Source organism: Canis lupus, chromosome 11, assembly GCF_011100685.1.
Source record: "Canis lupus familiaris isolate Mischka breed German Shepherd chromosome 11, alternate assembly UU_Cfam_GSD_1.0, whole genome shotgun sequence".
NCBI classification, from domain to species: domain Eukaryota; kingdom Metazoa; phylum Chordata; class Mammalia; order Carnivora; family Canidae; genus Canis; species Canis lupus.
In genome coordinates, this window is record NC_049232.1 from 57,508,271 (window position 1) to 57,535,966 (window position 27,696).

At 42.2% G+C, this 27,696-nt stretch overlaps 1 protein-coding gene across 1 annotated transcript in view; it reads left to right on the forward strand.

Annotated features, from left to right (window-relative positions):
- The window catches only part of INVS (inversin), a 152,271-nt gene that overhangs the window by 115,328 nt on the left and 9,247 nt on the right, over positions 1-27,696 (forward strand). Inside the window, 2 exon segments of the mRNA NM_001003361.1 lie at positions 4,835-5,121; positions 20,338-21,055. Of these exon segments, the coding sequence (NP_001003361.1) occupies positions 4,835-5,121; positions 20,338-21,055 (1,005 nt within the window).

Here is a 27,696-nt window from a genome sequence, read left to right on the forward strand (position 1 = left end):
TTGCACACCAAGCAATCGTTGGATCACTGAGTTCTTTTTTGGCCCATTTCTGTAGTTGTCATCTAGGCGACTCATTTGTAGAAATCTCCATCCTTGGGACTCAGGTCTGGTTTTGGGGGACTCCAGGCCACATTACTGCCTCATAGTGGCCCTTCAGAGATCTGCAGCAGTAATGTGTCCCTTACGTCATTTTTCACCTGGGTGACACAGCCCTGGTTCCTTCAGCCCACAGTTTGGAACCTGGACTCCAAAGGCAGGGCTATTTTATTGGCATTAAGATTCTTCTATGTTAGTAAATTTCCTGCTAAAATGTTACTTCCTGTGCATAGGCAGAATTTTCTCTTTAATTTTTCATATAGTCTAGAATAGCATTGGTTCCTTTTCTGATATTTGTTCCCAAACTTGACAAAAATAGGTCACATTTATAACATAACTCCCATGGAGATTATTAGATCTTCTACATTCTGCAATAAATTAGTTTGAGAAAAAAACATGTTTCAGGACAATTGAGTCTAAGGGTTTAGGACTAAAAGTTATATCCGAAGCTATATGACCCAATTCATTCTTTTTTTTTTTTTTTCTTTTTTTGAGAGGTGGACATAGGGGAGGAGCAGGGACAGAAGGAGAGAGAGAATCTCAAACAGGCTGCACACCCTGCATGGAGCCCAATGTGTAGCTCGAGCTCACAATCCTGAGATCATGACCTGAGCCAAAATCAAGAGTTTGATGCTTAACAGACTGAGCCACCCATGTGCCCCTGACCCAATTCATTTTTTAAATGATAGAAATGGATCAAGTGAAATTTTAAAAAACAACTCAGTCACTGCGGCCAATGGTATAGGGAGGGGTAAAGAACTGAGGTCTAGCTCAGCTGTCTGCAGTTTACCATGCAGTCATGGGTAAGTCACTTGTCTCTGCCTCAGTTTCCTTATCTACCAAATAAAAGTGAGTAAATTGAGATTCCTTTGAACTCAGACCATGAGCAGTGGAGCTGGACCTTATTCCCCAAGGACACATGCATGTACGATCATGTTCTGCTCCCGGGCTGTAGTCTTTGTGCATGTGTGCGTTCGCAGTGGTATTGTTGCTTTTGTTTTAAGGCAGCAATATGTAAATAGGATGCAGGCTATGCATAGTCCCAATTCTAATCCCACCCCCTTATCTGCAATGATCACTACTTTTACATCAAGAGCCACAGCTCTGGAGAACTGCACAGTTGTGGGCCATACGTCACCTGGAAGATTTTTTTAATACATCAGTTTTTTATTTTTTATTTTTTTTATTGGAGTTCAATTTGCCAACATATAGCATAACACCCAGTGCTCATGCAGTGAAGTGCCCCTCTCAGTGCCCGTCACCCAGTCACCCCCACCCCCCGCCCACCTCCCTTTCCACCACCCCTTGTTCGTTTCCCAGAGTTCGGAGTCTCTCAGGTTCTGTCTCCCTTTCTTATATTTCCCATCAGTTTTTTAAAATATTAATTTATTTCTGCTCACAAACTGAGGCTCTAATGATATATTCTGATAATTACATTCTTTCTTCCAAATCTGCTATAACTTAGTTCTACCAAAATGAAAAATGCCTTCCTGCAAACCTTCCCTCCCAAAGTAATCTTCAGAAGACAGGGTGCCCTTGTTTTCTGGACATTCTGATCACTCTAAAAGGCTAGATCCCCTGTTTGTTCTGTGGCTGCCTTCATGGAGGCCCAGAAAGGTCTGCAGTAACAAGGTTTGCCCTGCACCTGATTGTAAGCAGCTGCTTAGAATTGAAAAGGAAAGCTGTTTAGTTTCCCAAAAGAAAGAGAAGTGACCACTCAAATAACAAAGTCTAATTTATCACCTCCGAGCCCTTCTTAATGGCAGTGAGATCCATGTAGATGCCAAGCCAGACAACCGCACGTGTGTGTCTGTCTAAAGGACCAATATTCTCTTAGAGCAGTTCTCTTCATCAGTGCTCGTAAAAAGAGCAGCCGTCCCCGTGCCTGCCAGGAGCAAGGCTGTTAGATCAATTAGTGGCACTTCAGCCATCCAGATGCTTCCACCTTCTTCTGAAAAGCAGCCTTCTCCCAGACAGCTCACACTGAAATGGCACCTGCTAGCATCCATATGCATCTCAGGCACTGATGATGACAGGCTGTCCAGCTAGCCTGTGGATTGCAGCGCTGCATGCTCAGGTGTCAGCAGTTGGCAAAGCGTGTAACAAAACCAGAGTCAAGGGAAAACATCAGAGTTATACGGGACTTAGCACAACCCATCTGGCCACTTTTGCTAGGAATGGGACGTAGTGGGAAACTATTAGGTAAGCCAGCGTGGACCACAGGAGCTTCACCACAGGACAAAAGACCTTCAGAAGGTGAAGTTAAGTTGACAAGGCATTATATCAAAGTGTAACCCAGATACCTGTCATCTGAGTCTTCTCTGTCCCTTGAGATCTAAATAAACATTGCCTCAAATCCCACAGCCTGTGGAAATCTGAATTCTATGACTTCTTGGAGGCGTAGGGTCTCTGCCTCACTCTTGTTTCTTGCGTCCATGTCTGATATCTTAGCTCTGCAGCTTGTCAAGTTGCTTTTAAAAAAGCATGTGTGAGCCTGGTAGACCTTACCCAAAAGGTGGTGTCATTGAGGAGAATCACATTTCATATCCCGTCATGGTATAGTGAACAGTCCATGTGAGGTGCCTGGGTGGCCCAGTCGGTTAAGCATCCAACTCTTGATTTTGGCTCAGGTCATGATCTCAAGATCATGAGATCTAGCCCCACATCAGGGGTGGAGCCTGCCTAAGACTCTCCCTCTCCCTCTGTGCCCTCCTCCCTGCACCCACTCTCTCTAAAAACAAAACAAAACAAAAAAACTGTCCATATGAAACTTTCCTGTTGCCTTAAACCTTGCTACTCAAGGTGCAGTTCGGAGGGCCAGCAACACCTCTATAACCTGGGTGCTTGTTAGAAATGCAGAATCTTGAGCCCTCCCCCAGGCTTGCTAAATCAAAATCTAGATTTTAACGAGATCTCAGGAGACTCCATTCGTTAAAGTGTGAGGAGCGCAGACCCAAAGTTCTTCTCCATCAGCTCCTCATGGAGGGTTCTCAGCCTGGCCCTTGCTATACACAATACCCAGCCTTTCATCTTCTCTTTCTTCCCCCTCCTTTCTCTCTCTCTGGTTCTTTCATCTCCTCCTTCCCTGTCAGGAGCTTCAAACGCATTCTCTTTTTATCAGGAGCAGCACTCCCCCAGAGCCTAGAGCCAGTTGCCATCCAGGCCCTGAAGGTCTCACCTGCTACCACCCTTCAGTTCTGTTCTCAAGCTGATTAAAATATTTGTCCAAACAAGGTCCCCTCTCCCCCAAGAGGGACTCTGATACCAGCTATTACAATAAAAGAAACCTATCTCATTACAAAAGATACCCCAGATTTTATAAAGACATCTGGTTTCCAAACTGACCCCTAAACCAATTCCAGGTTATAAACTTATATCATACAAGTGTTAGACCTGGGAAACTGAGTCTCCAACAGGAAAGTGACTGGCTCGATATCATTTTGTATTTATTGGCAGGAGCAGGACTAGAAAAGTTCTCATACTTCCCAGTGTAGGCTTCTCTCCACTACGGGCCTAATCATTCTCCTTTATGTGGCCGCCTACTTACTTCTCTTCCTGAGCCATAACTGAGTCGTCTGAGCAGCACATATGCATGGGGTGCCTGCTGTGCTCCAAGATGAGAAGATGCAAAACAGACCCAATTTTCCCACGCTCCGTGCCTTTGCCCAAAGTGAAAGTCCTCACTCCCACTTCATCCATGTAGCAAACCTCTCCACATCTTTGAGAATCAGCAGCTGGGACCTTCTGGACTCCTCCAGACAAAATTAATCACTATCCCTCTCTGCAAGCACTAGTGTAACATTTCTTCCATCATTTGTTAGGTCTTTTTTTCCTAGCTGTCTCCTCTGAAATCAAGCTTCCTTCGCTTGTTGTGGAGGGTTGTACTCGGTGGCCGACGGTGCCCAGCACAGGAGAGGCTCAATGTTAGTTTTCTTCTCCCTTTCTTTCCTTTGGAAATCCTTAGCAATTAATGCTATTGGTCAAACAGATCTTGTACTGAACTTAACCTCTTCATCCTCAAGCAACTTACCCCTTTCTAGACCTGCGCTGCCTCAGACCCATACTCCTCCTCCTCCCACTGCCACTCATTCCTCACCCTGGCCTCTGCTGGCCAGCCCTCTTCTATTCGGTTGCTAACCACCAAGGCCAGCCTAGTCACCAGAACTTTTGTAGGACTTTTTGAAAATCATCCTACCTTCTGGACCTCATTTGCAAAATGTGTGGGTTTGTCTCATTAGCTAGAGCTCTCGATAGCCAGGTTGCAACACATAGGTGTGTTATATATAATCAGTTGTGAGGTGCTTTGTAAGTAATTGTTTCATATAATCATAAGGCCTGCCAATGGTCTTTTTTAATAAATAGATAAATTTAAAGGTTATCTCTGTACCTGGCATGCTCAGTTGCATTCTGATTTGCTTTCTGGAATAGGAGAAAAAAGCAGATAGTTGCAGGGATCCCACACAAGCTTGGGTACACACACCTTAGGATTGTGTCGTGTCTCACAAACAGAGTTTTCCATCATGTGTGCCCTGATCTATAAGATTTCATTTCAGCTTCATCATCTTTTGAGTTATGAGTTCTGGAGAAAAGACCAAGAATTGTGAAATCATGGAAACTGTGAATTTCCAAACCCCTCCTGTGATATAGTAGCTCCTCATAAAATTTAAATCTCACTCAGGAACATCTGAATGGGTAGCACTCTTAATTTTTTCCTCTACCTCGTTGGCTGTGCTTCCAGGAAGCGAGAGGAAGAAAACAAACGAAGGGAAGCAGAACAGCAGAAGGGAAGGCTGAGTCCAGATTCCTGCAGACCCCAAGCCCTTCCCTGTCTTCCCAACACCCAGACTGATTCCCACAAGCAGAGCCGGGCCCCCAGCAAACAGCCTCCCTCCAGCGAAGCAGCCCAGGACCCTGACAAGAGAGCCTGTCGAGGAGGTCCAGGCAGAGTATCTCCAAGCAGAGCTCCCCAGAAGGAGCAGCATCTTTCCCCAGATGTGCAGGGAACAGTCCCCAGAAAGCCAAACGGTAGGTGTATTGCCTTTGTTATCTGATGCCAACCCATGGACTGTGGGCTCTCTTGATTGGTGTATTTAGTCCATTTGCATTTAAGGTTAATTATGTCAGCCCTTAACACTGCCATTTTATCATCTATTTTCTGTTTATTTCCTCTGGTTCTCATCCCTGTTTTTTCTTTTTTCCCCCTTCCTTTGGGGTACTTGAACATCTTTTAGGATTCCATCTCGATTGGCTGATAGTGGTTTTGAGCATCTCTTTCTATGGTTTTTGTGGTGGTTGTTCTGAGTATTATATGTATAATATATATAATATGTATAATATATGTGTATATATGTATATATGCATGTATATATGTGTGTATGTATGTATTATATACTTACATGTTTACTATATTAAGTATATATACTTATATATATACTTACTATATATGTGTATTATATACTTACATATACATGCATGTATAAAATATATGCATGTATAAATATATACATACATGTGTAATGTATGTATTATACACATATATGTATGTATATACTTATATGTATATGTATAATGTATATATACATTACAAGGAACCTATAACTAGTATCAACATTTTACCACTTTGAGTGAAATGTAGAAACCTCATTTCCTTTTAGGTATCTTGACCTTTCCCCACTTTTAAATATCATTGATTGGGTATCAGATGGTATTATAATTTTTGTTTCAATAATCAAATATAATTTATTTAAAAAACATGAGGAAAAGGATAGTCTCTTTTTATGTACCCACAATTCTGTTTTTCTGTTGTTTCGTCTTCTTTCCCAGTACTCCAGATTCCTTCTTTTATCATTTCCTTTCTGTGCAAGAAGCTTTATTGGCCAGTATTTAAGGGTAGCTCTACTAGCAATGAATTCGAGTTTTCCTTTGTCTGAGAATGTTTTAATTTCATTCCTGAAGAGTTGATAAACCAGATCCAGAATGCACAGTTGGCAGGTCTTTCATTCTCATCCTTGAAAGAGGCTGTGCCACTCCTGGCTTCCTGGTTTCAGATGAGAAATCCACTGTCCTTCAAATTGATGTTCCTTGGTAATGTTTCCGAGTAACATGTCACTGCTCTCTGGCTGCTTACAAGATTTTTCTTTATCTTTATCTTAGTTTTCAGTAGTTTAATATGATGTGTCTTGGTATGGATTCTTGGAGTTTTTCCTGTTTGGATTTCACTTAGGATGTTGGGGATCCCCAAGAATCCCCCCAAATTTTAGTAACTTGCTAAGAGTACTCAAGACTCAGCATATATTTGCACCCACAGCTAGGATCTTTTATAAAAAAAGAGATACAAGTCAACATCAACAAAGTGAAAAGGCACATGGAGCAAAATCTGGAAGAAACTTTCCATGTAAATTTCCAAGAGTCTTCTCCCAGTAGAACCACACAAGACATGATTAATTCTTCCAGCAATGAATTGTAACAACCAATTAGCCTTTGTCTACCAGGAAAATATACCTAAACTTGGGACTCCAGAATTTTTATTGGAGTCAGTTGCGTAGGTACCTCTGCCTAGCGTATACTACAACTCCAGGCTCCCAGAAGGAAAACAAGTATTCTGCATAAATTATATTATTTACCCAAAGCAATTTAAGCATATCGAGCCATTCTTTTAATTAGGGAACAGCGAGAATCCTCCAGAAATCTAAGTGCAAATGCCAACATAGTGAAAAAGGCAAATAATTGTCTTTATTATTATAAAAATAGTTTTGATCTTGTGGAAGCCAGAAAGAGTCTATGAAAACTCATGGTGATCCAATTCAGGGCTTGGACAGTTTATTCTATTCACTGAGCCTTATTTCCTTACCTATAAAATAAGGGGTCGTGGGGGGGGGTTGGGTATACAAAAAAAAAAAAAAAAACACAAAAAAAAAACAAAAAGAACAAATGGAAAAGCAGAAATAGACAAATACAGAGAACAAACTCATGGTTGCCAGAGAGGAAAGGAGTTGGGACAATGGGCAGAATGGGTGAAGGGAAGTGGGAGTTATAGTCTTCCAATTATAGAATGAATAAGTCATGGAGAAGAAAGGAATAGGGAATAGCATAGGAAATACCGTCAATGGTATTGTTATAGTGCCATATGGTGACACCACAAGTGTATTGGTGAACATAGCATAACAGAATTACTATGTTGTATGCCTGAAACTAATGTAACATTGTATATCAACTATACTTTAATTTTAAAAAAGAAAAAAATAAGGGCATACTCTCTATCCTGCAAGACAGTTATGAATATAAATCAAATAATATTTATTATAGCCCAGTAAAGGTCTTCAGTAACTACTTCAGTAAAAGGTCTTCATTAACTACTGAAAAGGTAAAAGGTCTTCAGTAACTACTGTTATTAACCCACACTAGTGATCTAGCCAAAACAAAACAACATAAAAATACATATGAATGACCACAAACATATCCAGAATATAATTCCATAACCCATTTTACAATGATAATGCATCAGCAATGTATGCCTTAAGGAGGTCTGATGCTCTGTTATATATTCATCCATTTATTCATTCAGCTAGTGTTAACTAGACGCCTATCATGTTACAACCACACTGAATTTCCTCAAAATCTTTCTTAGCCTCAGGTCATTGTGTATTTACATTCCCCCTATCCATATGGATAAAAAGTGCCTCTTATTTTCCAGACCGCAGGATGAGTGTTCCTTCCTCTATACAGCCATACCTCCTCACTAAACAAGGCTTTGTCTTCCTGCTTTGTGCTCCCATAGGTCTTCTGTAGTGCCATATTAGAAAGATCATCACCTTTTATTGTTGTTACTGGCTTGTCTGTTTTTTCCAATAGATTGCAAGATCTGTAAGATCAGGATTGTTTCCATTATTTGCTGCTATGTTAAAAAAAAATACACTAAAACTAAGTGGCCTAGAACAACAATTTATTATTTCTCATGATTCTGTGGGCCAGTTGGGCAGTTCCCCTATAGTTTCACCTGGTCTCATTCATATGCTACATTCAGGTGGAGGGTCAGTTGAATTGGATGGTCTGAGATAGACTGACTTGAATGTCTGACAGTTGACACTGGCTATCAGCTGAGATTCCTTGCCTCTGCTTTATGTGTCCTTTCATGCTCTATTAGCTAGACTGGCCTCCCTACACATGGTCTCTGGGCATCATTCTAAGAAAGCAAAGGCAGAAGCTATAGGACCTCTTGAGGAATAGGTTCCAGAATTTGCATGCTACCTTCTATTCATCAAAGCAAGTTATACGACCAGCCCAGACTGAATGATATGGAAAAATATACTCCCCTTTGCACATACTAGGATGGGAGCAATTTTTGACGATTAAACAATCTATCACAGTTCCTTTTTGGTCACAGATTATTCAGATTCCTCCCACATTCACAATATTCTCACTGTTATCACCCCAAATGTCATCTCAGTTGTCATAGCAAGCTTGAAGTTTGGGAACATGAGACCCATGTCATGTCCAGATTCCACAGGTGTGAATCTTTCCAATTTCAGGGACTAATCAACCCAAAACACACATTATCAACCCCCCACATATACCCAAGAAGCAATGGTGAGGCAGGGACAGAGTAACTATGGTAGATGCCCTTGTTCCAAAAGGGGAGAAATAAGAGGCACATACCAGTTACTAGTCCATAACAATTCTGAAAGCCAACTGGTTACATGTTAACAGAGCCCCTACTCTGGAATATGGAATGTTCCTTGGTTACAGTGTGGTTTTGCCCCTATGTGTGGTTTCCTATTTCATTCTTCTCCTTGGCTCTTGGCTGTGCCACCTGGGTTCTTGGTTCTACTCTGAGACATCTTCCTTTTTCATAAGACATAGCCCATGTTTGCAGTGAAATAGCTCTCACAGCCTGTTTCCTGCCTTATAGGAAGCTGAGGTTCCAGAAGCTCCTGTTGTTTTGAACTGCCTCAGTGTTTCAAGCTACTGATACTCTGTGATGCAATTATCTCAGAAATTTCATGGTTTCCAGGGACACCTGGGTGGCTCAGTCAATGAAGCATCTGACTCTTGATTTTGGCTCAGGTCATGATCCAAGGTGTCTCCTTGGGAGTTCCCTCTTCCTCTGCCCCTCTCTCCCTGCTCATGCTTGCGCTCTCGCTCTCTCAAATAAATAAAATCTTTAAAAAGAAATGTCATGGGTTCCCTAGGAATCTGATTGGGTTCACTCCATGCTCCAAAACTACATCCAAAATTATTTCTCAAACAGGCCTCTCTCTACTTGGGTGGCTCAGGCTGCTGTGGGAAAATGCTTCAAGTTCTTAGAAGTTCTTTTGTTTAGCTTACAGTGCCTCCAATGTACCATCTTAGATATTTTTGAGGTCTTAATAAAGGGCTGCACAGTAGTAATCTTGATCTTTTTTTTAAAAAAAGATTTTATTTTATTTATTTATTCATGAGAGACACAGAGAGAGAAGCAGAGACATAGGCAAAGGGAGATGCAGGCTCCCTGTGGGGAGCCCAATGCGGGACTCGATCCCAGGGCCCCAGGATCACAACCTCAGCCAAAGACAGATGCTCAACCACTGAGCCACCCAGGTGCCCCTTGACTGGATCTTTATCCTTAAGTCATATTTTATTAAGAGACTCTTTTATTGGCTGGAAAGAATGAATATGCAACACAGCTTTCTTTTCTAACCCAGCACATTTTTGGCTCTTTGTATTTCCTATAGATCCTGCTTGCAAACTGACCAGTTCTTTCCTAATTTTCTTTCTTTCTCCCCATACCTTATCACATGCAGCTAAAAAAGCCAGTTGAGACTTCTTCGGTTATTGTACCTGGAACTCTCCTAATCCATATCTACAAATTCATTAGATATGTTTTCTAAGTTACTGCAGGTAACTTTTGCCAGTTTTGCCAATGAGTCTGCCACTGAACAATACAATTGACCATCCTCCAAACTCCACTAGCAATTTCCTGTCTGCTCTTTCAGCCTTTGGTTCTTGTCTCTTCGTTGCCTTTCCAGCTTATGCCCAGTAACCAGTCTCTTAAGTCAATGTTATGGTTTCTTGTTAGGCCAGCACCTCTTTTTTTAGCTGTTGGTTTCTTGTTGATGATCTCTAGTGACGTAACAAACTACCCATAAAACTCAGTGGTTTAAAACAACAGTCATTTATTATATCTCATAATCATCCCCGCACCCCCCCCCCACCCCCCACCCCCGGTAGATCACTTGGTTTCATTATGTGGCTGGTGGAAGGTTGGCTAGGTCAGAAAGACCAAGACGGCTTCCTTGCCCTGGGTGGCTGTTGGTGCTCCTGTGGGCTGAGGTGCCTCAGATCTCTCCTACATGACCTTGCGTCCTCCAGGAGGTTAGACCATCTCCCTTGCATGGCGTCCTCAGAACAGCGCCTGAGAGTAAGAAAGCCAGAAGTCACAAGCTCTCTTGAGGCCTCGGCTCCAAAACTTTCATATCACTTGTACCACATTCTGTTGATCAGAGCAACTCACAAGGTCAGTCCAAATTCAAGGGGGTAGAGACATCTCTAAAATAAATAAATCTTAAAAAAAAAAAAAAAGACATGAAGGTATTCATTAGGTATACTATGTTTTCTGTAACAGAGTTCCATTTTATTGCAAAACTTAGCTTCTACTCAGTTCACTAAATCACTCATGTATGCATTCATTTCAACAGGTATGTTTTTGAGCCCACACACTAGGTACCAGCCATACTTAACTATAATTAGGGCTAAGGACCATACCATCAGCATCTTTCTTATAACAGTGAGCAGAAAATTGGTTATATAGATATTTCTTGACATGACTCCCCTTAGAAAGCACCCATTAAAAGTTTGGTGGGTTTGGGGCTTACTGTATACCACAAGAGTTATGCTTAATTCCTGCAATTTTGCATATACAAGTGTTTTCCCCCTAATGCAGTGCTCTACAAAACAGAGAGAAGGGAGAGCATGGTTATTTCAGACTTTTTACAAGTACAGAGGGTAATTGTGCTTCCTTTTATTATAAAATACCTTGAGACTTTATTTTTTTAAGAGAGCGAGCAGGTCATGGGGGCAGAGGGAGAGGGAAAGAGAGAATTGTAAGCAGGCTTCACACTCAGCATGGAGCCCGACATGGGGCTCCACCTCACAGACCCTGAGATCATGACCTGTGCCGAAATCAGGAGTTGGATGTTTAACTGAGCCATCCAGTTGCCCCAAAACACCTTGAGACATTTATGCTACAAGAGCAATCAGATCTACTGTGGACCTGGTCACATTGAGATACAATCAGTCACCTTACATCCTGAAAAATACTCATGAAATTTCAGTTTCATTTTTAGATTCAAATATACAGATAGGGTCTCAGAAAAGCCCAGCATCCAAACATTGAGGAAGAGTAATTAGAAGGGATGCCAATGAGCCTGATTCAGATGTAAAGAGAGGGAGCTCCACTTTCACTGGCAGCCTCTGCCCTCATTTACCTACCTCAGAAGCCGGAGTACAAAGGAAAAAGGAGATTTTCTACAAACCAATACTATCCATGGACTGGAGCTTCTCTAGTATAGTATTTCTGGGAAACCCCAACATAACTGGGCAAAGGGCACCCTGAGCCACTTTCTATTTGACCACAAAAGAAGGGTCATAGCTGCTCAACCCATCAGTGCTCTTGCAGTGCAGACAATGAGGGTTGGGCATCCCAGCAGGAACCCAGAGATGGGAAATGTGGGCCACTTCTTTTTCTCCTTCAACCTACGTCTTAGAAATAGAGAATGTTAGAGCTTGAGGGTTATTTGAAAGCATCCAGTACAGCCTTTTCAAAACAAGTCAGGAAATGGAGGCCCTGAAAGAGGGGTTTGCCCAAAAACATCTCTTAATATAAATAAGAGATTTCTTTCTTCCCTCTCATAGTAATTCTTCCCTTCTTGTTTACAGTGAATGTCGAGCCTAATGGCTGAGTGCACAAGCTTCAGAATCAAATACACTAGGTTCACATTTAGACTCTACCACTTACTAGCTATATAATCTTGATCAAGTTACTTAACTTCTTCTAAGCCCCCATTTCTTTATTTAAAAAAAAAAAGATAATGCCTCTTAGAAATTTGTGAACATTAATGCAATAACCCATGAAAAGATTTAAACGCAGTACCTACAACACTCTATAAATATGAGCTGTTTTTTTTTTAAGATTTTATTTATTTATTCATAGAGACACAGAGAGAGAGAGAGAGAGAGAGAGGCAGAGACACAAGCAGAGGGAGAAGCAGGCTCCATGCAGGGAGCCCGATGCGGGACTTGATCCCGGTTCTCCAGGATCACACCCCGGGCTGCAGGCGGCGCCAAACCGCTGTGCCACCGGGACTGCCCCAATATGAGCTGTTATTGTAATTGATCTCAATATTATTTCAAAAGGTACAGAAGGAAGGAGACATAATATTTAGAAAGATCAGGAATGCCTGAGTGGCTTAGTGGTTGATTTTCTGCCTTCGGCTCAGGGCGTGATCCTGGGGTCTGGGGATCCAGTCCCACATCAGGCCCCCTGCAGGGAGCCTGCTTCTCCCTCTGCCTATGTCTCTGCCTCTCTCTCTCTCTGTGTCTCTCATGAATAAATAAATAAAATCTTAAAAAATATATTTATAAAGATCACTGTGGCTGAGTGGAGGATGGGCTTGAAGGGCCTACACTAAGACACAGCAGCGGGGTGAGGAGTAAGGGATGGGACCAGAGAGGTGGAATTAAGAGGACTTGCTAGCAGATTGCTTGTGGGAGGTGGTGAGATAAAGTTGTCTTTGAGTCAGGAGAGTCTAGTGGAGGAGAGACTCACTGTTTTAAGGGCCATCCCTGGTGTTATCTTCTTTCTCACCATATGGGCTGCCACAGCTAGTGGGTATGACTGGTGGGAGTAAGTGGGCCCTTACATTTGGTACATGTACAATGGCTAAGGCAGAAAATTCAGTTACCACCTATATGCCAAAGACTCCCTGACCTCCTTCCCTTTTCCAATTATATATATTTAACTATTTACTCATGCCCTCACTTGAATGTCCCAAAGGCATCTCAAACTCAACCTATCCGAGACAGGACTGATGGAGATTTTATGTAACCCTGCTCTGCACATTGGTTAATCACATACTCATCCTTTTGAACATTTAGGACAGGAGTAATGATTATTTCCTTTTCCTTTACTGTCCAGAAACCCATTTTCCCCCTCTCATCCTTCACCACCATATATTCTAGATCACATCCTCTTAATTCCATCTCTGGACTATTGTAGTAGCTTCCTAACTGGTCTTACTTATCTGCTCTGACTCCCCTAGTCCATTTTCCTGTCTGAACAGATTGGTCTCTTCCAAACGAAACCTCATCATATCTCTCCCCCACTCAGAGCCCTGGAATTAACCATTTCTCCAAGGAACCCTGGTTCCCTTTGTTGGAGAATGGTTTTAGAAAACAAAATCTGAGTGCTGGGTGGGCGTATTACTATTGGAGTACCGTTGCTCCTAAGCCCTTTCAGCAGACAGAGATAAAAATTATTTACATCTATTTCTGCATCTATCTGTGTGTATATCTCACACACACACACACACACACACACCATGAGTTCATATTCATGATACCTCCAGTCCCATTCAACACCAGAGCATTTATTCTATCTTTTCTCTTTATTTGAAGTGTTTCCTCCAACAGTGAAAGATCTGGCTCCCATCATCTAGGATATATATACTTATTTGTTCAATCCTAGTATACACATAAAGCAGTTTCAGAATTGCTAACCATATCCTTGTGAGAGACAAACTTACTAACTTAAAAAAAAGGAATACAGTTAGATTTGTTTGTTTTAAATATTTTATTTATTTATTCATGAAAGACACAGAGAGAGAGGCAGAGACATAGGCAGAGGGAGAAGCAGACTCCATGCAGGGAGCCCGATGTGGGACTAAAACCCAGGACCCCGGGATCACACCCTGAGCCAAAGACAGATGCTCAACCCCTGAGCCACCCAGGCATCCCAGATTTGTTTGTTATTATTTTATTCCATTTTGAATTCTTTCCCACATCCTAGCTGATTTTAATTGTTGTGTGCTTTTTTTTTTGTAGTTGGGTACGTTTTATTTAAACAGAAAGTGACTTTTTTCTTTTTTTTTTTCTATAAATTTACCTATATTGGTGTTCAATTTACTAACATACAGAATAACCCCCAGTGCCTGTCACCCATTCACTCCCACCCCCCGCCCTCCTCCCCTTCCAACACCCCTAGTTCATTTCCCAGAGTTAGCAGTCTTTACGTTCTGTCTCCCTTTCTGATATTTCCCACACATTTCTTCCCCCTTCCCTTATATTCCCTTTCACTATTATTTATATTCCCCAAATGAATGAGAACATATAATGTTTGTCCTTCTCCGACTGGCTTACTTCACTCAGCATAATACCCTCCAGTTCCATCCACGTTGAAGCAAATGGTGGGTATTTGTCATTTCTAATAGCTGAGTAATATTCCATTGTATACATAAACCACATCTTCTTTATCCATTCATCTTTCGTTGGACACCGAGGCTCCTTCCACAGTTTGGCTATCGTGGCCATTGCTGCTATAAACATCGGGGTGCAGGTTCCCGGCGTTTCATTGCATCTGTATCTTTGGGGTAAATCCCCAGCAGTGCAATTGCTGGGTCGTAGGGCAGGTATATTTTTAACTGTTTGAGGAACCTCCACAGTTTTCCAGAGTGGCTGCACCAGTTCACATTCCCACCAACAGTGTATGAGGGTTCCCTTTTCTCCGCATCCTCTCCAACATTTGTTGTTTCCTGCCTTGTTAATTTTCCCCATTCTCACTGGTGTGAGGTGGTATCTCATTGTGGTTTTGATTTGTATTTCCCTGATGGCAAGTGATGCAGAGCATTTTCTCATGTGCATGTTGGCCATGTCTATGTCTTCCTCTGTGAGAAAGTGACTTTTTTTCTAATTACAAAATCAGTTAATGTACATTACAAAATGATTTTTTTTTACAAAATAATTTTAAAACAGAAAAGAACAAAGAAAAAAATTATTCTTAATCTTAAGATAAATAACTCTCATCACTTTGGTACAAATCCATCTAAAAACTTTCCCTTTTTTTAAAAGCAGAAACGTGTGAGCATCCTATTTTGAAATCCTCTTACATTATTCCCCTGTTTTCAACAAAGATTAGTAGCTGCATAGTACTATATCAGAATACTGAATACAGCATGATTTGTTTAATCATGTCTGTGTTGTAAGATATATAAGCTAACTAACCTTTTGTAGAAATTTTTGTATACATCCCTAATTTTTATGTCTCTTTAAACATCCTGCCAAAGTTCATTCCACGAAGGTTGCAGAAAACTGTTTCGCCCTTTCAAAACAAAAAAATACAAAACTTCTCTAAACATTTAGGCAAATAGTGATTTTATTGAATCTGAGTAGGATGGAATTTTTTCATATTTTTATTTGCTTTGTGTATTTATTTTCTAGATTGTTCACTGATGTCGTCTGTCAGTTTTTATATTGGTTTTCATTTTCTTAATATTTCTAAAAGCTCAGCACATATAAGAAGAGCAACCTTTGTCTATCATATATAATGCATGTCTTTTTTAAGTTTACCTTTTAATTGTTTAAGGTTTTTTGAGATTTTTATTCTTGTAGTTTTACCTAAGAAAAGGGTTTTCCCACTTCAAGATCTGATGAGGAGACATATTTTCTAATTTTTACTATCACAAATTTAAATTTTTTATATAGTGGTACCAGAATCTAATGACTTCCTTTTAGAGAACAGGCAGTTGTTCCAGCCATATACATGGAATAATCTGCATGGAATATACAACAATATACTATACGTGGAAACGAGCCATACACTTGGAGCTGCAACACTGGCAGTGGGCTTTGTGAGTAATGGCTTCAGGAGAGGTACAGCATCCTTCTCTAAGTTCACACTCAGGGGCTCCAAGCAGCCCAGCTCCTCACCACAAATTAAAAATTCTATGTTTGTTATATATTTTTATACATGGGTGTATTTTTAGCTTTGTATTCTTTCTTAGCGATCTATCTATATTAATACCCAAATCACATTATTTTTATCATTACTAGTTAATAGTATCTAAATGCCATCTAGCAGCCCCTTCATTATTTTTCTTTTTTTCCTTTTTTTAATTAAAGTCTGGTTGACATACTATGTTACATGGTTTCAGGTTTACAACATAGTGATTGGACAGTCCTATACATTATGCAATGCTCACCATAAGTGTAGCTACCATCTGTTACCATACGACACTATTATATTATTGACTATAGTCCCTATGCTGTACTTTTCATCCTTGTGACGTACTTTAGAACTGGAAGTTTATACCTCTTAATTTTTTTTTTTAAGATTTTACTTTTTATTCATGAGAGACACAAAGACAGAAGTAGAGACATAGGCAGAGAGAGAACCAGGCTCCCTGAGGGAAGCCTGATGCGGGACTCAATCCCAGGACCCTGGGATCATGCCCTGAGCCAAAGGCAGACGCTCAACCACTGAGCCACCCAAGTGTCCCAATTTTTTTCCTTTTAGTACGATTTACTTTTTAGAGCCATTTTATGTTTACAGCAAAATTGAACAGAAAGTACAGAGTTCCCATACACACCTGGCCCCCAACACACACATACTCCCCCACCATCAACATCCTATAACAGAGTGGTACATTTGCTAAAATTGATGAACTGCACTGATACATCCTTATCACACAAAGTCCGTAGTTGCCATCAGACTTCATGACTGGTGTTGCACATTCTATAGTTTTTGACAAATGTATAATGACTCATATCCACCATTATGGTATCATACAGAATAGTTTTGTTGCCTGTATTAGTCAGGGTTCTCCAAAAAAACAGAACTAATAGGATATATATAAAAGAGGAGATTTGTTACAGAAATTGGCTCGCTTGATTATGGAGGTTGAGAAGTCCCACGATCTGCTGCCTGCAAGCTGGAGAACCAGGAAAGCTGATGGTATGATTCAGTGAATCTGAAGGCTTGAGAACCAGAGGAGCAGATGGTGTAAGGCCGAGTCCAAAGGCCTGAAAAATCAGAGGAATAAGGGATCTGATGGTGTAAGTTCTGCTCCAAGTCTGAGAGCCTAAAACCAGCCGTACCTGTGCCTGAGGGCAGGCAAAGATGTCCCAGATCAAGCAAAGAGCAAGTTTGCCCTTCCTCCACCTTTTTGTCCTGTTGAGGCCCTCAAAAGACTAGATGTTGCCCACCTGCATTGGTGAGGGCAGTCTTCTTTACTCAGTCTACCAATTCAAGTGCTAATTTCTTTCCAAGACATCCTCACAGACGTGCAGAAATAATATTTTACCAGCTATCTGGGCATCCCTTATCCCAGTCAGTTGACACATAAAATTAGCCATCACATTACTCTAAGAATCCCCTGTGCTTGCTTGTGTATCCTTCCCTCCCTTGAACCCTTAGCAACCACTGATCCATTTACTATCACCATAGTTTTGCCCATTTACACAATGTCATATGGGCAAAACTGGAATCATACAATAGGTTGCCTTTTCAAATTGGCTTCTTTCACTTACTAATATGCTAGCAATATTCATGCAAGAGAAGAAATATTTCACTTAGGAATATGCTCCATAGTCCGATAACTCATTTCTGTTTAGCACTCATTTCATTTTTAGTTCATTTCCTTTCAGCTCATTTCTTTTTAGTGCTGAATAATATTCCATTGTCTGGATGGACCACAGGTTAGTCCTCTATTCAGCTACTGAAGGACATCTTGGTTGCTTACAAGTTTTGGAAATTATGAATAAAGCTACTCAAAAAATCCATATGCAGGGTTTTGGGTGGACATAAATTTTAAATCATTTGGGTAAATAACAAAGAGCACAATTGCTGGATCCTATGGTAAGAATAGTTTTGTAAGGAACTGCTACAGTATCTTCCAAAGTGTACTATTTTGTATTCAGCAGTGTATGAGAGGGCCTGTTGCTCCACATCCTCATCAGCCTTTGATGTTGTCAGTGTTTTGGGGTTTTCATCATTCTGATATGTGTGTAATGGTGTCCTGCTGTTTAGTTAATTGGAGATTTTTTGGTGTATGTGAAACATTATAATGGTTCTAAAAGTCAGAGCTATACAAAAAGATATGCACAGAGAAGTATTGCTCTCCCTCACCCTACTATCCAGTTCCCATTTCCCCCTTCTTTCTCTCCCTTTCCTGCCCCATCGCAGTAGGTACGCAATTTCTTTAGTTTCTGGTTTATGCTTTCTATATTTCTTTTGTACAATTGAGCAGATACAAGTATATTTTATTTCCCCTTTTGTCTTACATGAAGAGTAGCATAGTTTAGATACTTTTTTGCATGTAAAATGATTGTTTTAAAATCTGTTTCTGAAAACACATTATCTGGATAACCGGTGTATCTGTGTTATTGTCTCCTGCCCCTCCTCGAACATTGTCTTATATCCTTATCTGACTGCGTATTTTTTATTGAGTCGCAGACATTTAATATGAAACATTATAGAAATAACTTGAGACTTAAAATGATATTAATGCCTCTAGAGAGGATTTACAGTGGCTTCTGGCAGGCATTTAGGAGCAGGAGCAATCCAAGCTTGAGCAATCCAAACCTTAATCCATCAGTTTCCAGCACTGAGACGATGCACAGCTGCACTCAATCCCTACAAGGGTCAATTTACTACGAGTTCACCTTTTCTCCTAAGATATAGCCCTCCAGGGCTCCAGTCCAAAAGAATGCATCGTGGCGGGTTCTAGATTCCAGATTGCTCCTCCAAGCCTTGAGGGGATGACTTGTTTCCTCTAGGAATCTATGACCTCAAACGCCTTGTGCATCTCTGTTGGTTACCTGATTCTCCTGCATGTTGGCCCTGTATTTTTCTTTCCTGTTAGCCCTTCGATGCCTTCAGACAGGTGCTTTATAATATTTTGTTTGGCTTTACTTTTGTCCATAGTGGCGAGTGTGCCTAATTCTGCCATTACAGAAGTTCTTTCATTGCTTCTAACATTGAGTCTAAAATGTTTAGTTTTAGAGGTTGTATTTAGTTCTTTTTCAAATCTGTCTGTTCTTTTCCCATAATTTTAAATTATCTTGTGTTAGGGATGCCTGGGTGGCTCAGCAGTTGAGTGTCTGTCTGCCTTTGGCTCAGGGTGTGATCCCAGAGTCCCGAGATCGAGTCCCACATTGGGCTTCCTGGATGGAGACTTCTCCCTCTGCCTATGTCTCTGTCTCTCTCTCTGTCTCATGAATAAATAAAATCGTTTTTAAAATAAATAAGTAAATAATTTTGTGTTTAATCAGTTTGTGTGTGTGTCTGTGTGCATGTGCACACTATTTTATTAGCTAAGTTCCTGATGATCTAATATTTCTGTTGTGTCTGTTAACTCATTCATGGCAGATTGGTTATCTTGCATTTTATCATTTTGGATTGTGAAGTCATTTTCAGAAGGCCCCCTCTGTGTGGCCTGAGTTGAGGGAATGCCATGTCAAAGTAATATTGTGTTTGCTTCAATGAAGCATCCTGTACCACCATCCTGAGACTGGTTTTTATATTAATTTTTCCCATTGGTTGAGAATAAATGAATATGAGACCATGTGAGGCACAGGACTTGGGTTTCAAATTCTCAAGGGAGACCCCTTCCCCCACCCACAACCCAAGCTAAGACAAGCAAGTTTGTCTTAGTGCTGGAAATTAGATTTTTTTATCTGGATTATCATTTTCCAAAGGATATACTCCCTTAAGAGTCCTGGCTTCACGCAGGGTCTTGGTTCTAGCTAAACTTTCTGCCTGTACGGCCTTATTTTCTGTCCTTATCTGGATATTAAAACACAGCCAGATATTTAATAAAACCAAGTGTTGCCCACTCCACCACTACTACCTGCCCAGATGATTGCTGGATCTGCTCACAAACTTAACACCCTGATTTTCAGTTTTCTCTTTGTTTTTGGCCTCCAAGGATTTCCTTTATTTTCTTGAAGGCACTTTGGTACTCGTAAAAGAACATTTTTTTTTTTAATATTTTAGTCAGCATTTCTAGGTTCTTATGATGAGAAGGCTTTCAGGTTGCCTAACATTCCATTGCTAGACATGGAAGCTAAATAGTTTTTTTTCTAATTAGAACCACTATTATGGTGATGTTATGGGACAAGTGTATTTTATGTGAACAAATAAGCAAGAACTTCCCTACTATGCAAGTTTGGGATAATAAATATTCTTTCCCTTTTTCCTTATCTTCCCCCAAGAATCACCCAGAGAACAGTGTAAAGGCCGGTCCGCCTGTGTCCACTTTAGCCCCAGTGAAGGCAGTGATGGAAAGAGACATCCTGGAGTCTCCTCTGTTGAGAAGTCCAGAAGTGAGACAGGTGGTGAGCAGCGGTGTGACAAGGGGAAAGGCTTCCTGAAGCAGCCTTCCTGTCTCAGGGTGGCTGGGCCTGGTGACGAAGGAGAGGACCCCGGTTGGGCAGCTGCAAGCCTTCCACAGCAGGACGGCCACCGGAAACCCAGCAGGCGGCAGGACACAGCATCCAAGGCCAAGTGCACCTCCCAGAAAAGACGCGTTCAAGAGCTCCGAGGAGGAAGGCACTCCCCCGCTGGTTCTAGCCGGCCTGGCAGCGCCAAGGGGGAGGTGGTCCATGCTGGGCCGAATGCTCTCCAGCACCGGACACCAAGAAACAAAACGACGCAGGACAAGCTCGCAGGAGGGATCTACTCAGACTTGCCACAGAACACAGAAGTGTTGAGGTCAGGAGTCAGGAAGTCGGGGACATCCACCCTGTCTGAGGATGCTCAGGTATCCAAGGAGACTGATCCAGCACCCGGTCCCCTCTCTGGGCAGAGTGTGAATATTGACCTTCTCCCCGTAGAGCTGCGTCTGCAGATAATCCAGAAAGAAAGAAGCAGAAAAGAGCTGTTTCGCAAAAAGAACAAGGCGGCAGCTGTTATCCAGCGGGCCTGGAGAAGGTAGGGGGCAGAGGGTGCCGCGGCATCTCCGGATCTGTGGTTGCTCTGATACTCCTAACGTGACACGCCCTATGCTCTGCAGCATCCTCCAGTGGATTCCACATGCTGGCATGACAAGGCCAGTTTCTACTGAGCATACCCATAAAATTCACTCATGTGTAGGTCCTACTAAGTTACATTGGATAAGCTATTTGTTGATTTTTTAAAAATATTTTATTTATTTATTCATGAGAGACATAGAGAAGGAGAGAGAGAGAGGCAGAGACACAGGCAGAGGGAAGAGCAGGCTCCATGCAGGGAGCCCGACATGGGACTCGATCCCAGGTCTCTAGGGTCGCGCCCTGGGCTGAAGGCGGTGCCAAACCGCTGAGCCACCCGGGCTGCCCGGATAAGCTATTTGGAAGATGTTTTTGCCAAGAAAGATAGGAAGCCCAAGATAGCCTGGTGCAAAGGAAAAGAGCCTCGGTTTGTAACCAGCAAGCCCGAGTTTCAGGTGTCTGACAAGTTATCTGACCTTTGCAAATCACACGGTCTCCCTGACCTTCAGTTTTCTCATCTGTAAAATAGGATTTAGTAATTGCTGCACCTGTCCTGTTTATAGGGCAGGTTGCTAGAATGAGATCGTGTGCACTTTGTAAATTCTAAAGCACTACACATGTAAAATATTTTAGTTTTTCTTGTTATGTCTTTACTACCCAGGCGTTAGGCATGGCCCAAATACCTAAACCAGGGCCTGGTCATCATGGATTAAGTGGCTGAAATAGATTACAAAACCCTGTGAAAGCACCTGCCACGCTGGGAATGTGGGGTAGGTGCGAGGGGTAGCGGTGGGGGTGCCCTGGCATACGGAGACAGACTCCCCCAGGGACTAACTACGGGGGGACTGGAGGAGTCCTTTGCTGCAAGTTTTTCACGTATTTCATAACCTCCTTCATCGGCAGGCCCCGCTAGGGCCTAAATCTAGATTAGGCCTTAGACGTGACCAGTGTCTGGGGGAGGATTGGAGCCCTTGCCCACAGGTGGGGCTCAGGTGGCCTCCATCTCCAGAGAGAGGAAGGTTGATGGGGGAACAAAGCAGGCAAATCACTGTGAGCACAGGTGTGCCACATGTCAACGCCGCTGTCAGGAGATAAAAGGGCCGGAGAGACCTGCACGTTGGCAGAGAGAGGGGAGAGCAGGAGAGGTTCTCGTGAGATCCGGGGAGGCCTTGGCCACTGTGGCGCTGGGGGCGGGCTGGCTGGCAGCTGGGCGACCTGCTCCAGGCCGGCACGGCCGTGCTGCGGGCATCCTGTCTGTTCAGGCTGTTGGCCTTGTGAAGTCATCTCCTGTCTGGTCCCCTTGCTCTCCCAGCTACCCCAGGAAGCTGTCACCAGGAGCATCAGTGTCCCCATTTTTTTGGCAAGCAGATTGTCCCAGGAGAAGTGATTTGTCCTAGTGGTAGAGGTCAGGCACTGGAAGCTCTGACTCGAGGGCCTTTGCCATACATTCTCGGTAAAGGTGTTTGCTGTGGTCAGGGTGACGGCGGCGGAGGCAGACCTCGTGCTCTTCACCTCAGAACAGGCCAGAGCAGAAGGGCTGCATGGGTGGTGCCCACCCTGGTCAAGGTACTGTTGTTACAGGGGTTGCTGGCATTACTGGGGCAGATGCTAGCACTTGGCGTTGGTTAGGTGCTGGGGCCAGATGCTGTTCTAAGGAGTTTTATGCATATTAACTGATTTAATCCCCCCAGTAACCCTACGAGGCAGGTACTGTTCTTGTGCCCATCTCAGATGACGACGCTGAGGCACAGAGAGGTTAATAAACCTGCCAAGGTTACAGAGCTAGGAAGTGCCCGTGCTGGCTTGGAGCAGAGAGTCTGCCTCTGAAGCCACAAATGGGAACAGTCCTTGCTCCCCCTCCCCGGGGACTTCTGCACTGGCTGCCATCCCAGAAGAACTTTTTAAGTATTTCAGCTGAAACCTGGGATCTAAACAAGCCAGCAAGGTTTACCGCATCAGGCCCCACAGCTGCTCCCCAGCCGAAATGCCTTCCCGTCAAACTACTCTTTGACTCCTTTGAAGAGTCAGAAGCTGACAGGTCCTGTCCGTAAGTGTCCATAGCAGCAAATGAGCCATCAGTCATCCCCCCCACCCCTGAACACTGGGCTCATAGTCTGTGTGCCCATCTGGGGAGGCAATTACACAGCCCTCTGCCTGCTCCGTTGTACAAGTCTGAGCCATGGGGCACTGACTCCCAAAGGGACTGTGGGAAGTCGCGTGTCTGGTGACAGTAAAAACATTCCTATTGATTCTGTTATACAGCCTTATGCGTTTTCAGTTTTAAGTACAGGAGCTCAGAGTGGTGTCCTGGGACAGTGTGTGGTGTCTGACACCAAACTTAAGGAGCGGTGAGGGGTGGGGTAGAGAACAGGGCTTGGCACATAACTGGTCCACAGAGGCAACTGTCCTTACAGGAGACATGGTGAGGACACAGACCAGAGACAAGGCGGCTGGGAAATGCACAGGGATAGGGTGAGCAGAGGGAACCGTGGGCCCAGAGACAGTGAGTGGGGCTGACTTTAAAGTGTGAGCCTTATCAGTCAAGACTTTTCTTTTTTCTTTAAGATTCGATTCTATTTATTTATTCATGAGAGACACACAGGCAGAGACACAGGCAGAGGGAGAAGCAGGCTCCACGCAAAGAGCCCGACGTGGGACTCGATCCCGGGTCTCCAGGATCAGGCCCTGGGCTGAAAGCGGTGCTAAACTGCTGAGCCCCCCCAGGCTGCCCAAGACTTTATTTTCAGGATTGAAAGCAGATGCTGGATGATCTAAGCGAGGCTGGAAAGTCGCTGTGGCTAAGAGCAGTCATACTAAACACTTCCTTTTTACGTGAATATCTGTCAGCTGCCTTCCTGTCAGCGTCTCCACGTTGTAAGGTGAATAAGCAAGGCTGGGCCGGACCCTAAGAGCTGAACAGGGCGACTGGCATCTTAGGGCTCCCAACAAACCAGGAGTGCTGTTTTCCCTCAGGATAGCAGAACAGGCCGTTACCTGACCCCCGGGACCGTGCCATCATCTGGACACAGACTAAGAAGTCTGCATCCCAGCTGACCGGGTGGAAGTTACACCCGCTGAAAGCCAACACCCGGGCTTCCCAGCGAGTTTTCTGCCTGCAGAGAAGAGGACGCGGAAGATGCTTGACACCACAAACCCAAAGAAGCTGAACTATGGAGCGGTATTCAAATCTCCAGCTTTTCTCCATAGTTGGCTTTTTGGAAATGTGATCAGTATTGTAGTAGAGAGAAGCCATGGTTGGCATGCTCCCGGAGAAAGAAGACTCGTGAAGTCTGAGTGAAATCAGCCATGAGGGCACCTAACATCACAAGGAGATTTTTTTAGCAGACTTGAGGAAGGAAGACCTCCCCCTAATTTGGTGTACTGTAAAATTAGGCACAGGGCCTGTCTCTGCAGCACCTTTAGGCTCACCAGTAATTAATTAATGAGCTACCAATAAGCTAATGAACACTGCAGCTTTCCTTGAGAGGCTCAAACAGTTGTGTTCAGTAATAAGTTTGGAAGCGCGTGTGGGACAGATACCGTCAAATAAACGCTAGGTGTAAAGATCGCCATCCTCCCCATGCCCCTCGCCTCTCTCCCATTCTAGGCCCCACCCTCCAATAGAATGAACTTAGTAAAATACAGCTCTAACTTCTGCACCTTTTTTTTTTTTTTTGAGATTTATTTATTTTAGAGAGGGAGCTTGTGCACGGGGGCGAGGGGCAAAGGGGAAGGAGAGTCCTAAGCAGACTCCACACTGAGCACACAGTCTGACGTGGGGCTCAATCTCACAACCCTGAGTTCATGACTTAAGCCAAAATCAAGAGCTGGACACTTAACCACCTTAGTCACCCAGGTGCCCCACTTTTGCCACCCTTCTTAAAAACCTCTGCAGATCCCCACCAAGTACAGATCAAAGTCCTTAGCAGGATTTGGCTGTTGGGTCAGACAGCCCTGAGTTTGAATGTTGGTCTCTCCTGGCTCTAGCTGTGAGACCTTCTACAAGTGACTCAGCTTTTCCCCCACCGATTTGAGATTTAATTGACATACAGCCTTGTAGAAGTTTAAGATGTACAGCATAAGGACTTTATTTGCATATATGATTTATATGCAATGATTACCACAATAGGTTTAGTTATCTAAACTTCATCATCATCTCATGTGGATATTAAAAAGAAATGGGAAAAATTGGATTTTTTCCTTGCAGTGAGAATTCTTAGGATTCTCTCAATTTTCATATATACCATAAAGCAAGGTTCACTGTAGTCATCATGTTGTACATTATATCCCAGTACTTATTTATCTCATAACTGGAAGTTTGTATCTTTTGATCACCTTCCCTCAATTCCTCCTCCCCTCACCTCCTGCCTCTGGTAACCACAAATCTGATCTTTTTTGTTCTCTTTTTATTTCTTTTTCTTTTTTATTATATCCCACATATAAGTGAAATCATACAGTATTTCTTTCTCTGACTTCTTTCACTTAGCATAATGCCCTGAGGGTCCATCCATGTTGTCACAAATGGCAGGATTTCCTTCTTTATAACTGTTGTATATATTCCATAATTTCTTTATCCATTCATCCATGGGTGGGCACTTAGGATGTTTCCGTGTCTTGGCTACTGTAAATAGTGGTAAAGTGAACATGAGGATGCAGATATCTCAACACAGATTCATTTCCTTCTATATATATCCCCAGAAGTGGAATTGATGGATCCTATGCAGTTCTATTTTTAATTTATTGAGAAAAATCCATCTGTTTCCCGTAGTGGCCAAACCAATTTACTATTCCACCAACAGAACACAAGGGTTCTATTTTCTGCACATCTTGCCAACATTTGTTATCTCTTGTCTTTGGAGAGTAGACACGTTAACAGGCATGATGTGATCTCTCACTGCGGGTTTGATTTGAATTTCCCCTAGGACTAATGATGTTGAGCACCCTCTCTTGCACCTGTTAGCCATTCATGGATTTTCTTTGGAAAAATGTCTATTCAGGTCCTTTGCCCATTTTTTTCAAGATTTAGGATTTTTTGCTATTTAGTTGGAGTTCTTTTTCTTTTTTTAAAGGATTCCTTCTTTTTTTTTCGTAAAGATTTGATTCATGAGAGACGTGCGCACACACATACACAGAGAAAGAGAGTGAGAGAGAGAGAGAGAGAGAGAGAGAGAGAGAGAGGCAGGCAGAGACACAGGCATGCAGGTAGCCTGATGTGGGACTCGATCCCAGAACTCCAGGATCACACCCTGGGCTGAAGGCAGGCACTCAACCGCTGAGCCACCCAGGCGTCCCAGTTGTAGGAGTTCTTTATATATTTTAGGTAATAATCTCTTATCAGATATGATTTGTAAGTATTTTTTCCATTCCACCGGTTGTATTTTCATTTTGTTGATCATTAATTTCACTATGTTTAAAATCTTTACTTCATAGTTCTGCTTGCTTATTTTGTTGTTTTTACTTTTAACATCCTATCCAAAAAATCATTAGCAAGACCTCTGTCAGGGAGCTTTTTTCCTGGGTTTTCTTTTAGGAATTTCTGGTCTTACATTTAAGTCTTTTTAATGCATTTCTAGTTAGTGGTGTAAGATAAGAGACTAGTTTCATTCTTTTACATGTGAATATCCAGTTTTTCCAGAACCATCTATTAAACATTATCTTTTCTTCATTGAGAATGCTTGGCTCCCTTGTCAAGCATAGTTGACTGGATAAGCATGGGTTTATATCTGGGCTCTTAATTCTCTTCCACTGGTCCAGGCATCTGTTTTTATGTGGATACCATAGTGTTTTGATTACTGTAACTTTACAATATAGTTTGAAATCAGGAAGTATAATGCTTCTTCCTTTGTTTGTTCTCAGTATTGCTTTGGCTACTTGGAGTCTTTTATAGTTCCGCATAAATTTTAGAATTTTTTTTCTACTTCTGTAAAAAAATGCCATTGGAATCTTGATAGGGATTGCACTGAACCTATAGATGGCTTTGGGTGCTATGGATGCGTTAATAATATTCTTCCAATCCAAGAACAAAAAGTACCTTTCCATTTATTTGTGTCTTCAATTCATTTTGTCAGTGTTTTGCAGTTTTCAGTGTAGAGATTTTTCTTTAGTTGAATTTATTCCTATTTGTTTTTGCTATATAAATGGGATCATTTTATTACTTTTTCAGATAATCTGTTATTAGTGTATAGAAATGTGATTTATTTTTGTATGTTAATTTTTATCCTACTTCATTGAATTTGTTGATATAACAGTTTCTGGTAGAGTCCTTAAGTATTTCTATAAATAAAATTATCTGTAAATACAAACTTCCTTTCCTTATATGATCTCTTTTATTTCTTTTTCTTCCCTGATTGCTCTAGATAGGACTTTCAGTACTATGCTAAATAGGAGTTGAGTGGGCACCCCTGTCTTGTTCCTAATCTCAGGAAAAGTTTCCAGCTTTTCACCATTGAGTTTGATATTAACTGTGGACTTGTCATATGTGACCTTTATTATGTTGAGCTACATTCCTTCCATACCTAATCTCTTAAGTTTTATCATGAAGAAATGTTGAATTTTTAAAATTCTCTTTCTGCTTCTATTGAAATAATCATGTTTTTCTTTCAT